Source organism: Populus alba, chromosome 19, assembly GCF_005239225.2.
Source record: "Populus alba chromosome 19, ASM523922v2, whole genome shotgun sequence".
NCBI lineage: Eukaryota > Viridiplantae > Streptophyta > Magnoliopsida > Malpighiales > Salicaceae > Populus > Populus alba.
In genome coordinates, this window is record NC_133302.1 from 18,434,169 (window position 1) to 18,448,041 (window position 13,873).

General features: G+C 32.4%; 1 protein-coding gene across 1 annotated transcript; it reads left to right on the top strand.

The window, feature by feature from the left end:
- The first annotated feature begins 6,922 nt into the window (after nucleotides 1-6,922).
- Nucleotides 6,923-13,484, top strand: LOC118056497 (ABC transporter G family member 25). The gene is made up of 3 exons (XM_035068720.2): nucleotides 6,923-7,253; nucleotides 7,378-8,203; nucleotides 12,373-13,484. The coding sequence occupies exons 1-3, from the start codon at nucleotides 7,107-7,109 to the stop codon at nucleotides 13,395-13,397; spliced, it is 1,998 nt and encodes a 665-aa protein (XP_034924611.1). The 5' UTR covers nucleotides 6,923-7,106; the 3' UTR covers nucleotides 13,398-13,484.
- Nucleotides 13,485-13,873: the final 389 nt, after the last annotated feature.

Consider the following 13,873-nt stretch of genomic DNA (forward strand, 5'->3'; position numbering starts at 1 on the left):
TAAATCCACAGAGCGGAGAAGTCTTGCAATTTGTTGTTTAATGCCACTATTTTTGGAACATAAATTTTTTGGAGAAAATATAATTGATAAACAAAAACGACCCGACGGCATTGATGTCAAGTAGTAGGGGAAAGGAAACGACAAGGTACAAAATGGGAAACTAATAAATGGATGGTGATATCTCAATCACATTAGCTAGTGTAACTTACATTCCCCCACCCCCCCCCCCCCCCCTCTTTTTTTTTGGGCAAAAGGGCTTCAAAGTAATTTGTATTTGAGTTATTAATTTATTTTTTCATTTATTTACTTAATATTTTTCATTTAAAAATATATTAAATACTATTTTTTTTATTTTTTAAAATTTATTTTTGATATCACTACATCAAAATAATAAACAAATATAAAAAAAATATTAAAATAAAAAATTATTTTTTAAAAAAAGTATTTGTACACCAAAAAACAAATATTTAAACTTTAGAGTCTGTTTGGTAATGTGATTGCTATTGTGGTTGTGATTTTAAAAATATAGTTTAATAAAAAATACTTTGTGTAAGGTTTGTTTTTAATTTTGATTTGTTTGGTTAAAACTACAATTAAAATTATGGTTGAAAAAAAGTAATTTGTTGTATTTGGTTAATATGATTTTTGTATGAGATTTAATTGTAAAATGACTAAAAAAACATTATATATATATAACCTCTAGTTAAACGGGCACCTAATCTATTAATCACGCCGATGAATAAAGAACTAAAGAACTCGGCTTTGAAAATTGAATTGTTACATAGTACCTTACAATATTGTTTAAGTTACATCCGTAGTAAATATATAATTTTTTTAAAAAATACATGATATAAGATTATTTAAAAATTAATGAATACATAATTAATTATCATACATATAATTTCTAAATATAAAATATGTCTTAAACGATATATATATTAAACAAATAATAGGAAAGCTTTCATTTGTGAGATGTTGCCGTATTGATTATGGCATGGATTTTGATTTTTTAACTTGTAATAGTGATAGTGATAAGAGAGTTTATATTGGTGATCAACCAAATAAAAATAAAGAAAATAATAGTGATAATAGATGAGTGATAAAAAAAATAGAATCAATCAATTTATATATAGAAAACAAAAAACATTAACTCGGGTTGGAAAAGTTGTGTTAAATAACTAGCAGTATCGGTAAGAGAAAGGAGAACACGAACATAAAAATAATTGTAAATTGCTTTTCAAAAATTGAGGTTGGACCTCAATTTTTGAGTGGAACCTACATGAAATCAAAGTGTGATTCAACTTAACCAAACATTTTAATCCTATATTTATTTCTAGTTACATTTGTAATCATAGTTGCAATGCCAAACATGCATTTAAGTATGTAAAAATACATGGCTGCGTGTGCGTGCACGATGATTAAGGAAATAACTTTAAATTTATGAGCAAGTTAATGCAGATCACCAGTATTTGTCCATTTACCTCAAATGCTGTTGTCATTACCTCCACAACACCAAATTATTCATAGAAATATTTCTTTAATCGGTAAATATTGATACTTCATAAAGTTATATCATTTATATATTTGTAATATTTATAATTATTTTTGGAAAAACAACAGGATCAAGGAATTCGATATAAATTAAGTAAATATATTGTAAGAAATGGAATAAAAATGTCGCCATTAACTTTCCCAATAATTAGATCACATCAGTTACCACAGCCACTCATTTACAAGCCTCTCTTCTTCTTCTTATCTTTTGTGAACCAACAAGGCCCTTAAGCTCCACATTTTGTCCATCACCCGTGATGGACGTTATGTCTAAGAATATTAATTAATTAATTAATAGATATTGTGGTCCAGAAAATACAGATGTAATTTAATTTTCTGTGTAATTAATTTTGTAAACGAAGGTTCGTCGATTGAAAGTGATCATGAAGTTATAGAGTTCCAATATATTAATACAAGGCCATGTGACAGCAAAAGTGACGTTATTTTTTTGCTTTGAATATGATATAAATCAGACATTAAATCAAATATAATTTTAATAATGAATTTCATGCATAAAGAGTTTTATGAAAATTGACTTTTTCAAGGAAATGAAAAGTATCATGAGATTAAAAATTATCAGGGGTCTATACTTAGAATAATGTGATACATAGTAAATTGAAGAAAAAGAATCCAATTATATTTGGATCTGTTTAAAAATTTAGTTATGGATATTTTTTAAAGTATTTTTCATATTAAAACAAATCAAAATAATATATTTTTTTAATTTTTAAAATTAAGACATCAAAACAATCCAAAATATATATAAAAAATAATTTTTAATAAAAAAATAAATTTTTAAAAAATACAGGTGGCTCATAACTTTCTTAGGGTCGCACACCTAGACTGTTTTGTGACATGCCCATAACTTTTATTTTTGATAAGTAGAAAATTATATGAAATTAAGAGTTTGAGAAATAATTATAAATATATTAAAAAATAATTAAAAAAATAAAAATAAAAATAAAATCTGTCATATATAAAATTATTTGAGTTGGTGAGTGAATGCTTGTCTCACTTTGTTAAATCACGTTCCAATTTTCATGTCAAAACTAGAGAATATTTTTTATTTTTTAAAACAAATCAAAATAATATATTTTTTTTAATTTTTAAAATTAAAACATCAAAACAATCAAAAATATAAAAAAATAAATTTTTAAAAAATACAGGTGGCTCATAACTTTCTTAGGGTCACACACCTAGACTGTTTTGTGACATGTCCATAACTTTTATTTTTTGATAAGTGTAAAATTATATGAAATTAAAAGTTTGAGAAGTAATTATAAATATATTAAAAAAATAAAAATAAAAATAAAATCTGTCATATATAAAATTAGTTGAGTTGGTGAGTGAATGCTTATCTCACTTTGTTAAATCACGTTCCAATTTTCATGTCAAAACTAGAGAATATTTTATTTTTTATAGATCTTTAATTTACGAGTGAATGACCCGTCATGTGCACAAAAACAAAAATTAATATGATTTATAAATGCGGCATCTATATATTATGATGGAAAAAGGATAAGAAAAAAAAAATCTCCCTACACAACTATTTTTCTCAACATCACGTTGGCATAGCAAAGTAATGGTGGAATGGAATTTTGTTCATTTATGAGGACTGTCAAGATCAAGTCGTCATGATAAGCTTCTAAAATACTTTTTTTGATGCATGTTGGTCAAGCTTTTCTGCACCCAACTTTAATGAAATGATTTCATCCGTAAAAGATCTGAATTATAAAATTAGAATAATTTTATATGTTATAAATAAAAATAAATTATAAAGTTTGATTTATAATTAACTTTATACTAAAGGATTAAATTAAAAAAAATTATATAAAAAATATATATAAAAAAAAACTTGAATCAATCGAGTTAGCCTATCAAATCTACAACTCGAGTCATGAGACCAAGATAATCTTATAAAAGCAATTAAAATAAATCATGAAACATAATTTTCAATCAACTCAATGTTGAAAGATAAAATTGAAAAATAAATATCAATTAAAAAAAACAAAAAAAAAAAGTCTCCAATAATATGGGTTGTAATATCAAGCTAACCACATATAAAAAAAAAACACAATAAATTATGAAGTTTAATCTCCAATAAACTAAATATTAAACTATAAATTTAAAAAATATATATAAATATAGAAATAAAAAGAAAAAAAATAAAACCAAACAAAAACACTATTAAAATTAATAGTATTAAGCAAAGTGGTACACAATATATAAAAAGCACTATCTCATTAAGTTATATTATAATAATAATGTGTCATGCATAGAAGGGACACAAGAACAATACACGATGGGACATGTCATTTGACAATAAAATTTAGGTTCTCTTAACTATTCGTAGTTGGCTGAGATGGTGAAGAGCTGAGTCAAGTGATATGTTTTTTTTCTCTCTCTCTATACACTCAAGATACTCTGCATAAAAAAAAATTCCAGGTTCTCATTCTCACAGAAAAGGGTTTTTTTTTTATTATTTTTTTAAAAAAAGGGGGTCTAGGTTCTCTGTCCACATCTTCTATATAACTATTAGGTAAATTAAATAATTCATTGCATTAATAAAATATAACTATGGATATGTGAAAATGCATCTCCATCAAATAAAAAAAAAGTTTTTAAGTTTGAGCCTGACAAAAGGGTGACGTTGGGTTTATATTAATATTTTTTCTAAATATAATAAAAAAAATATTTAGATTATGGAGAATTATTTAGTATTTTATTAAACTCGATTTAGTAGGTTAAACTTAAAATCTTTCGACCTGATTCTTTATCTAACATGAATTTAAAATTAAATTATGTAAAAGTTGTTTTAATATGATTTAGTCGAATTGTCCGGTCCAAAAATAACATAACCGACTAGTAAAAAAAAGTATGAGGATAAAATTGAGAAAAAAATGATTAAATTGATATAAAAAAAATCTTGACCCAAATCTTTGTTTAGCCCGACTTTAAAATTAAATTGTGTGGAAATTGTTAACCTAGTCGACTTGATTAATTTAAAAGCAACCTGATATACTAGTAAAAGAGTTTAAGGATGAAATTGAAAAATAAAAATAATAAAATTGACAGAAAATACTTCATGACATGACTTTTTGTCTAGTATGAATTTAAAATTAAATCGTGTGTGATTTTACCCGATATAAATCAGTCCAAAATCAACCTAGATAATTGTAAAAAAAAAAAAATCTAAGAAAAAAAAAAAAAAAAGATAAAATTATTTAGTATTAGCAATGAAAAATCAGATATTAAAAAATAAATTAATATATTAAAAATTAGTAACGGATTTGCCATTGCTAATATAGTTGTTGTTAAAAAAAAAGATTAAATTTTAACTTTTTTATATATAAAAAAAATAATAAATAATAATGACCCTTTCTATACTTTCCGAAAACAAAAGGAACCCCACAGTTGCAAAATTTCTTCATTCTCCAGAAGAACCTAATATTGTCCATTTCTATATTTCTCCACAAAAACCTAATTAACAAGGATCTCCTTTTCTATTCCTTCTCTGAAAACCAAACTCAAATGTCCCTTTCAATTCTACCTTTCTTTGTCATGCATTATTTTCCACAAACATAATTTGTTATTTTCTTAACTTCTTCTCTAGTTAATTTATGTTTCCATACTTCTTCTGTACAAGTAGTTGAGAGAGAGAGAGAGAGAGAGAGAGAGAGAGAGAGAGAGAGAGAGAGAGAGAGAGAGAGAGAGAGAGATTGGGGATTTTTTGGCTTTGATTTGGGATTATAATAGAGATCAATGAGAGATAAGGACAAAGTTTTCTTGGGTATTGAGCAAAGCTTTCTCTGGGGGTCTTGGTTGGCCCCACTCTTTTCAACCAACCTAGCGTCGCCTCACTTTGTTATATGAACGGGCACGAAGAAAAAACGCAAGTAGTAGAAATGCAAAAGAGGGCATATTGTGGGAATGGGGGTTTGATTTTGGGTTAATAAAAATATTAATATTTTAACTTTTTTTATATTAGATTTAATTTTGGCTGAATCAATTTTAAATTTTTGAAATTGAAATTGAACTGGATAAGAATTTTTAATCAGCAACAGATTAGCAACCGAATATTCGTTGCTGAGTTACTCATTCAGCAACCGAATTTCAGAAACGAATAATTGGTTGCTAAACAAATCTGCGATTGATAATCCATTGTTAAAAAATTAGCATTTATTATTTGTATTTGAAATTATCTGTTACTAATTTCGTTGCTGAATTTTATCAGCAACACATTTTAATATTATCTGTAACAGACTAGTTAGTTGCTAATACGATGATTTTTTTAGTAGTGTGCGTGTATATATATATATTAGTTCTATTAGTTCAGTGTAAAATTTTCAATGTTATCTTTATATGAGCCATTTTTTGGATTTTTTTAAAGTATTTTCTTTGAAATTTCATGAGCAAAAATTTGAAAGGATATGATAAGAGAAAAGGAAAAGAAAAGAAAAAGATGACAGAACAAAAAATCACAATGAGCTTTATTTTCTAGTTATTTAAAAGTTTAATAATGATATTGAAACTTTTAGTAATCCATAAGAGTAACATTAGAAATTGAAAATGATAAGAATAAAGGTAAAGCTTAGTAAATCTATAAAGCTATATTAACAAAAAAAAAAAAGAGAGAGTTATGACTATATATATCGATCACACACCGATAGAGATACATTATTACATCATGTGTAAAGAAGGAACATCGATCTATATTCCAGATATAATAATAATGAAGTTGACTTATAAATTGGTTAAATTAACTTAGATCTATTTAAACAAGCATTGTTTTAAGATTTTTTTTAAAAAATTTAAAATTTTTATTTTAAAAAAATTAAATACAAATTGAATTTTTTATCACGTCCACTCTTATCTAATTTAATTTAAAAATTAAAAAGTTATAAAAGTATACTCTAAAAATGACACACACAATTATCTTAATGTTTTTACTTTTTAGTACACAAACAGAATATTTTTTAGAATCCAGCTCTACGTATATAGCAGTAATTGCTTTTCCACCTCGCCGGTCTCCACTCCCACATCTCAAAGCTCTTTCTCTCTCTTTTAAGATTTATAATAATAATAATAATAATAATAATAATAATAATTATTATTAAACATAAAAGAGAATTAAAAAAAAAAGAAAAAAAAGAGATGAGAATCTAAGAAAGAAAGGGGAGTCTGAAAGTGAACGGTGCTGGGTTGATCACTTTGGTTGGAACAACTTTTGAAGAGCTGTCAGATGATCATCTGATTGACACGTAGCCCATCTCCTGTTGGCGTTTTACTTTGACGTGGCAACCATTCGCCACCTTTTCTCCTAAATATATACCCCTCTCTGCGACGCCCTATGGTCTCTCTCCATTCTTGATTTCATCATCGATCCGCTCGTTCACTCACTTCCCTACACTCTCCCCTCTCTCTCTCTCTCTCTGAAACCAAAATATAAAAACAATACCCTCATTTCCCATCAATTCTCTCTCTCTTTGTCCCCCTCCTTTTTCCTCTCTTCTTTTATTTTTTCCTTTGCCCTTTTCACTAAAGAGAAGAAGACCATGCCTCTGTTTAGTAATGGTGTGGAAACTCCCAGGAGACACTCACCGGACGGCCCGGAGCAATCCAGAGTTTGTCCTCCGCCTCCTCGAGATTCCTGTGACCTACCATCTTTATTGTTGTCGTCTTGTTATCCTATTACGCTCAAGGTACTGCGAAGGGTTCTAGCAAGAGGGTTTTCCTTCTTCTTCTTTCGTTCTCGACTCATTAATTTTGACGATAAGTTTGACCTTTACGCCTTTTTGTTTTTTTGTTTTTGTGTTTTTCATGCAGTTTATGGACGTGGGGTATAGAGTGAAATTTGAGAACAAGAACAAAGGAAGTAATATCAAGAGGATTTTCGGCCATGGCCCCACGGTTTCTGATCAATTTCAAGAACGTACAATCTTGAATGGGATCACTGGCATGGCATCCCCAGGAGAAATCCTGGCCATTCTTGGTCCATCAGGAAGTGGAAAATCAACGCTTCTTAATGCACTTGCCGGAAGAATCCAAGCAAACGGTTTCACAGGAACAGTGCTCACAAACAACAGAAAACCAGCGAAACAAATAATGAAAAGAATTGGTTTTGTTACTCAAGATGATATCCTCTATCCCCACCTTACAGTCCGTGAAACCCTAGTCTTTTGCTCTTTACTTCGCTTGCCAAAATCACTATCAAAGCAAGACAAAACTTTGGTAGCTGAGTCAGTTATATCCGAGTTGGGGTTAACAAAATGTGGGAATACAATAATCGGAAACAGTTTTATACGTGGGATTTCTGGTGGTGAAAGAAAGAGAGTGAGTATAGCACACGAGATGTTAATAAACCCTAGTTTGCTCATTCTTGACGAACCCACGTCAGGTTTGGACGCAACTGCGGCTTACAGGCTGCTTTTGACATTAGGGACACTTGCACAAAAGGGAAAGACTATTGTTACATCCATGCATCAACCTTCAAGTAGAGTTTACCAGATGTTTGACTCAGTTCTTGTGTTAAGTGAAGGAAGGTGTTTGTATTTCGGCAAGGGAAGTGAAGCTATGGCCTATTTCGAGTCGGTTGGATACTCGCCGTCTTTCCCCATGAATCCTGCTGATTTCCTCCTTGATCTCGCTAATGGTACGTATGCTTCAATCTTCTGTTTAATTTGTAATTTTGTTTGTGCTATCTTATCTCTCTCTCTCTTTTCCTAGTCGGTTGTGCGCATGACCAGAATCCTTCGTATCTAGTTAACAACAATTGCACGTGTTTTTGCCATATTGAAAACCTTCACTTGTGTAGCACTAGCTAGAAGATAGATCCTTGAAGCAATGTGTCCATGAGCATTAGCTTGGTGGGGGTAGTTAAGGCTTAAGATAGCAGAAGTAGGTTTTGGAAGCCTAAAAAAGGATGTGATAACTGTAGGACTTGATGAAGACGGCAAAAGAGTCAGGTCGAGGTGGTCCATTAATTATGAAGGCAACATCATGTGGCATGTAGATGCACTACTTCTCCATACTTTTTGTTTTTTCTCTCATATCATCAGTATCGGTGATCAGAGCTAAGCTATAGTAGAGTTGTACACACAATCCCGGTCCCTTCTGGTATAACTCTAAGTTCTGGGGGGGCAGACCCACACTAGGTTATGGTGACCCACTGAAGCTGCAAGAACTATTTTCTGCCACACCACATTAGCTGTAGAGGCCGTGAGTGTGTGGATATCTTGTAGATTATGACTCGGCATTCATTTTTTAATCTTGATTTTGAGTTGGAGTTATTATATACGCCTTTACCAGCACCTTTCCAAGACCTAAGAAAAAAAACACCTGACAAAGTGATCAGCTAGCGAGCTAGCTGCCTTACCTAGTGGTGGTGGTTGGATGGTACGTAGTGGTGGTGGTGATCATAATGGTTTGATGAATCAATAATTATTCCAGTGTGATGCGTGTTTTGATTTTTGGGATCGTGATGGATGTATGGATTGTTCTGTAATAATGGCGAACAATGTTTCTTCTGTTGCTCTCAACGTGTCCTCGTCTTCTTTCCGATGGTCTCCTTTCCTACCTTTATTTCCCTCTTTTAGCCAACTCGATTTGACTTCTTATACTCTGTTTTATTTTTGCTCCCTTCTTTTCTACCTTTCCGCCCTAATTCTTCCACGTGTGATCTGATCAAGCGCGTGCTATATACCCCACCATATCTCATCGAAAACTGCGATTTGCCTCTTCATTTCGGAAAACATTAAACTATAGTTGCTAAACAATCTCTAAAATGAGCAACTTGCCGTTCAAGGGTTGCGTTTTCTCATGTTTGTGTGTTGGAAATAGAGGCTCCTTTCTTAATTTTTGTTGAGAAGACAATGTTACTCGGAAATAGTTTCCCAATGTGGGATCCGGGCAAAGGACAAAATAGGACCCAAAAGTACTCCATATACACACCCCTAGCTAGAGGAAAGAAGATGGTGTTAATTAGGAAGGGACCCTGCTGCCATATATATCCTTAGCTATGGTTTTTGGCTAGCTGTACATGTCTAGGTTTTTATCCGAAGAATCACATCATTTGCTTTCGTTCGGAGTGGATGGAGTACAATACAACATCGAATCACATGATGGCGAACACTTGAGTTGACCGACTTGTATAACTTTTCGAGGAGTGGTTCCTTGAACTATCACAAGCCATCTTGTAGAGAAATTGTCAATATTGAGTGCCGGGTGTCGTTACTGTTCAAGGGGATCGTCGTATATTTTTTGCCAAAATTAAGTTTCTTAATTGAAAAACGAAATAGACCCACGAAGTACTATTTTCATGTTAGGAGATGAATTAGGTTATGGAGTAATTAAGCTGATACTGTAGCATGCTATACTTTAATAAAGGATTATCTCTCTGTGGAGCGTTGTGATTATCTCTGTGGAGCACACTCAAAGTTTGAAGGAAATATATTCATTGCATGCCAATCTTTTTGCTTGGCACTACCACATTCGATCAAATTATATATAATATTTGAAAACCTAGGTTTGGAATGCACGTTTAAATATTATTGCTTCCATTATTTTGCTGAGAATAGATGGGTGGGGGCAAGCCACTAAGACAAAAGTCCGCAAATAAATAATTGTAGTAGTACAGGTTTACAGCCTAGGGTTAAGTGTACTTTTGACCTGAAGTTTTATTAATCCTTGGGTAATCTTGTTTAAGGCTAGGTTTATTACATTGAAAACGTTGGAGAGGTTTGTTTATTGTTTTTCTTTCTTTCTTTTTTGAAAGCTTTCTTTTTTAAGTCCGCAAATAAATAATTGTAATCTATTCTTGGACATCATGATGATAAGGTGGAGAAAATACTGCTGACGCCATTCATAGCGTGAGAAAGCATCTTTTAGTCTCAAGAGAACTTTGAAGGTGGGAAATATGGCATCGTTGTCTCTTGATCATTGGTGTCTTTAGCCTTCTCTACTTACTAATCAATCTATATCCACCTAGCTTGCTAGTAGTGGATATATAGGGAGAGGTTTAAAGATTTTGGCAACGTGGAAGTTTGGGCAAAAACATAGTTGGGGTCCAAGAGCCAGTAACATGTGACGATATTATTTGATGTTTAAGTTATTGAAATGTTTTGGTCCATGGATTATGATAACTAGGTGGAATATTGGGGTCCTAGCTAAATCTGATGCTTTGTCTCCTAAATCCTGATCTTCCCTTTCATGCATTTTCCCTCTCCTTGGAAAAATCTGCTATTCACAGTATCGACATTTTAGGAGAACTTGCCGCCCTATGTGACGCTTTGATGTGTGTGATCTTATGGTGGGGGGTGACTGTCTTGAAAAGATAGTGGCCACTGACCAACTTCTTGTGATCCTTGTCTAGCAGTGGCTGTAACAGTGATTTTCCTATTCAGTTCCTTGCCATGTCAATGGATTCTTTCTTCTCTCCTGTCTTTAATTTGGTCAAGTGTCAAGATTTTAGTGGCAGATGCTGCGCTTGCTACGCATGATTGTTTTTCAAATTGACTCGAACACTTTGAAGATTGCACGGCCGGCCACACCACAGAAGTCTTGAAGATGTTTTCTTTCTCTCTTTTGCAAGCCTTTTCGCAACTCTTTAGGTTAGGATTTCTTAAAGCGGGGGGGCACGTGTTGGGTTGTCTTGCATTTTCCTAGGGCATTCTCTCACAAAAGTTTCATAAAACAACTTTATCTGCTTTGATTGATGTTAAAATAATTGAAATCATACACTAATTGAATTCTATAGCACCACAAACACTAGTGGACACCCACCTTACCACAAAGATTGGTCAGCTTTTGTTAGCTAAGCTTTGCTCATTACTCGCTCTATAGTTTTGTGCATATAACATTAATTTCAGCATTAAATTAATCACCATTATTTTTTAATCTCTAGTGCATTTCCTTTCTAGCTGTCTGCTTGTTTCGTTTTCATTCTTTATTTGGTAGATTTTGGTTCGTATAAATGAGGTACAAGGCACCTGTTACTGGTATCATTACTATGAATTTGGCTGGCTGCTGTAGCTTAGTGGTGCTGCCTGGTCATGTCTTAAGATATATATATATGGTTGATCCTATGCTATCATCAGCAGGAATTTCCCTCCTCCCCTCTCACTTTCTGCTTCCAAGAAAAGCAGCTTCCACTCTATTAAGCATTTTCCTTGGATACTTATCCCTTAATTTTCAGTGACATGTATCCCAATGATTCTGTGTCTTATTCTGAAATTCTATCTAAGCTTGATAAAACAATACCCTCTTTTAAAAAATCGGTGCGTCACTTGTTCCTAATAATAGCTAGCATATTGAAGTTATATTCCAAATGTCCCAACCAAAAGAGATGAGGTAGTCTATTCAGGTTAAATTCCCACACATAGAATTGTTTTGGTCCGTTGGCACTCTGAAAAGATCTCTGCATGTCCAAAGCAGCATAGATTAAACTGCAACATTGCATCTAACTTTGAGATCCAAGGGAAAAACAACCCTGTTCTTTTTATGAACAGGCTACAGCTCTATATATCTCAAAATTAGGTTTTTAATCCAAGAAATCTCAATCTCTGTTAATCCCAGCTAGGAAGTTTAATTAATTGTATACATTTTTGGGGGAATTATTTATAAACAGATTTCAGCTTTGAGGTTCTGTAGTGGCCTCGTGAATGAATAGTGAATAGCTTAATAATTGCAAAATTTTATGCTATGTATCTATGATCATGGCTTGATTGTTACTAAAAATATATTGAACATTTGCTGGTTTAATGTCAGCTTGTTGGATATAATCTATACCTGAACAAGTTTGAACCTCTTGATTAACTTATGCAGGTGTGTCCCAACTTGATGGTGCAAGTGAATTGAGAGATCAGCCAAATGTAAAGCAATCTCTCATTGCATCTTATAACACTTTCTTGGCTCCGAAGGTGAAAGCTGCGTGCATGGAGGATGGTAGTGTTTCAGCAAAAGAGAACGGGTTCATTGGAAGCCATTCTTCCAAAGAACATAGAAGCAGCGACAGAACTAGCATTTCGTCCTGGTTCAGCCAATTCAGCATTCTTCTTCAAAGAAGCCTCAAAGAGCGAAAGCATGAGTCTTTCAACACTCTGAGAATCTCCCAAGTAATCATGGCTGCAGTTTTAGCCGGTCTAATGTGGTGGCACTCGGATTTTCGAGATATTCAAGATCGTCTGGGTCTCCTCTTCTTCATGTCAATTTTTTGGGGGGTCTTCCCGTCTTCTAACTCGGTGTTTGTTTTTCCTCAAGAAAGAGCAATCTTTGTGAAGGAAAGGGCCTCCGGTATGTACACTCTCTCTTCATATTTCATGTCTCGAATAGTCGGAGACTTGCCGATGGAGCTCATCCTCCCCACAGTTTTTCTTTCTGTGGCGTATTGGATGGCCGGATTGAAACCCGAACTGGGTGCTTTCCTTTTGACTCTGCTGGTTCTACTCGGCTACGTGCTCGTCTCTCAGGGCCTTGGCCTTGCTTTAGGTGCAGCGATAATGGATGCCAAGCAAGCTTCAACTATAGTTACAATCACAATGCTAGCATTTGTGCTAACCGGAGGATTTTACGTGCATAAACTGCCACCGTGCATGGCCTGGATCAAGTACATTTCTACAACATTTTACGCCTACAAGCTTCTTATTAATGCTCAATATGGCGGAGGCAAGAATCTTTCTTCTTTGCTGGGTTGCTCGCTCCCTCATGGAAGCGATAGAGCAAGCTGTAAATTCGTCGAACAAGATGTCGCAGGGCAAATTAGCCCAGCGATTAGTGTTATTGCCCTGATATTCATGTTCGTGGGGTATAGGTTATTGGCTTACCTCGCATTAAGGCGTCTAAAAGCTTAATAAGTTGTAGTTTTCCCATAGGTTCTTATTACCTCAATGGCTCCAACTGTAATTCTCCCATTTATATATATCGATCATTTTGATTTCTTTTTGTTGTCTTCATGAATTATTATAATGTATTAAAATAATATATATTTTTATTTTTTAAAAATTATTTTTAAAATCAACATATCAAAATAATTTAAAATATATAAAATAAAAAATAAATTTTTTTAAAAAATATGATTTATATCGAACATTCTCTAAACTAATAAAGGCTTTGAGAGAAATCAAATTAGCACCCGAATCCCTTTTAATTAACACTTTGAAAGAAATAAAAAAAAAAAAAATCAAGTTATTGCTAAGGATAACTAGCACGTTGATAGTGTTTTCTTAATATCTTTTAATTTTAATTTATAAGTAAATTAATGGTATATTTTAGCTGATTAGGTAAATTAAGTAAAGAACAGTGATTTGAGCGTTGATTAGCAGGATGC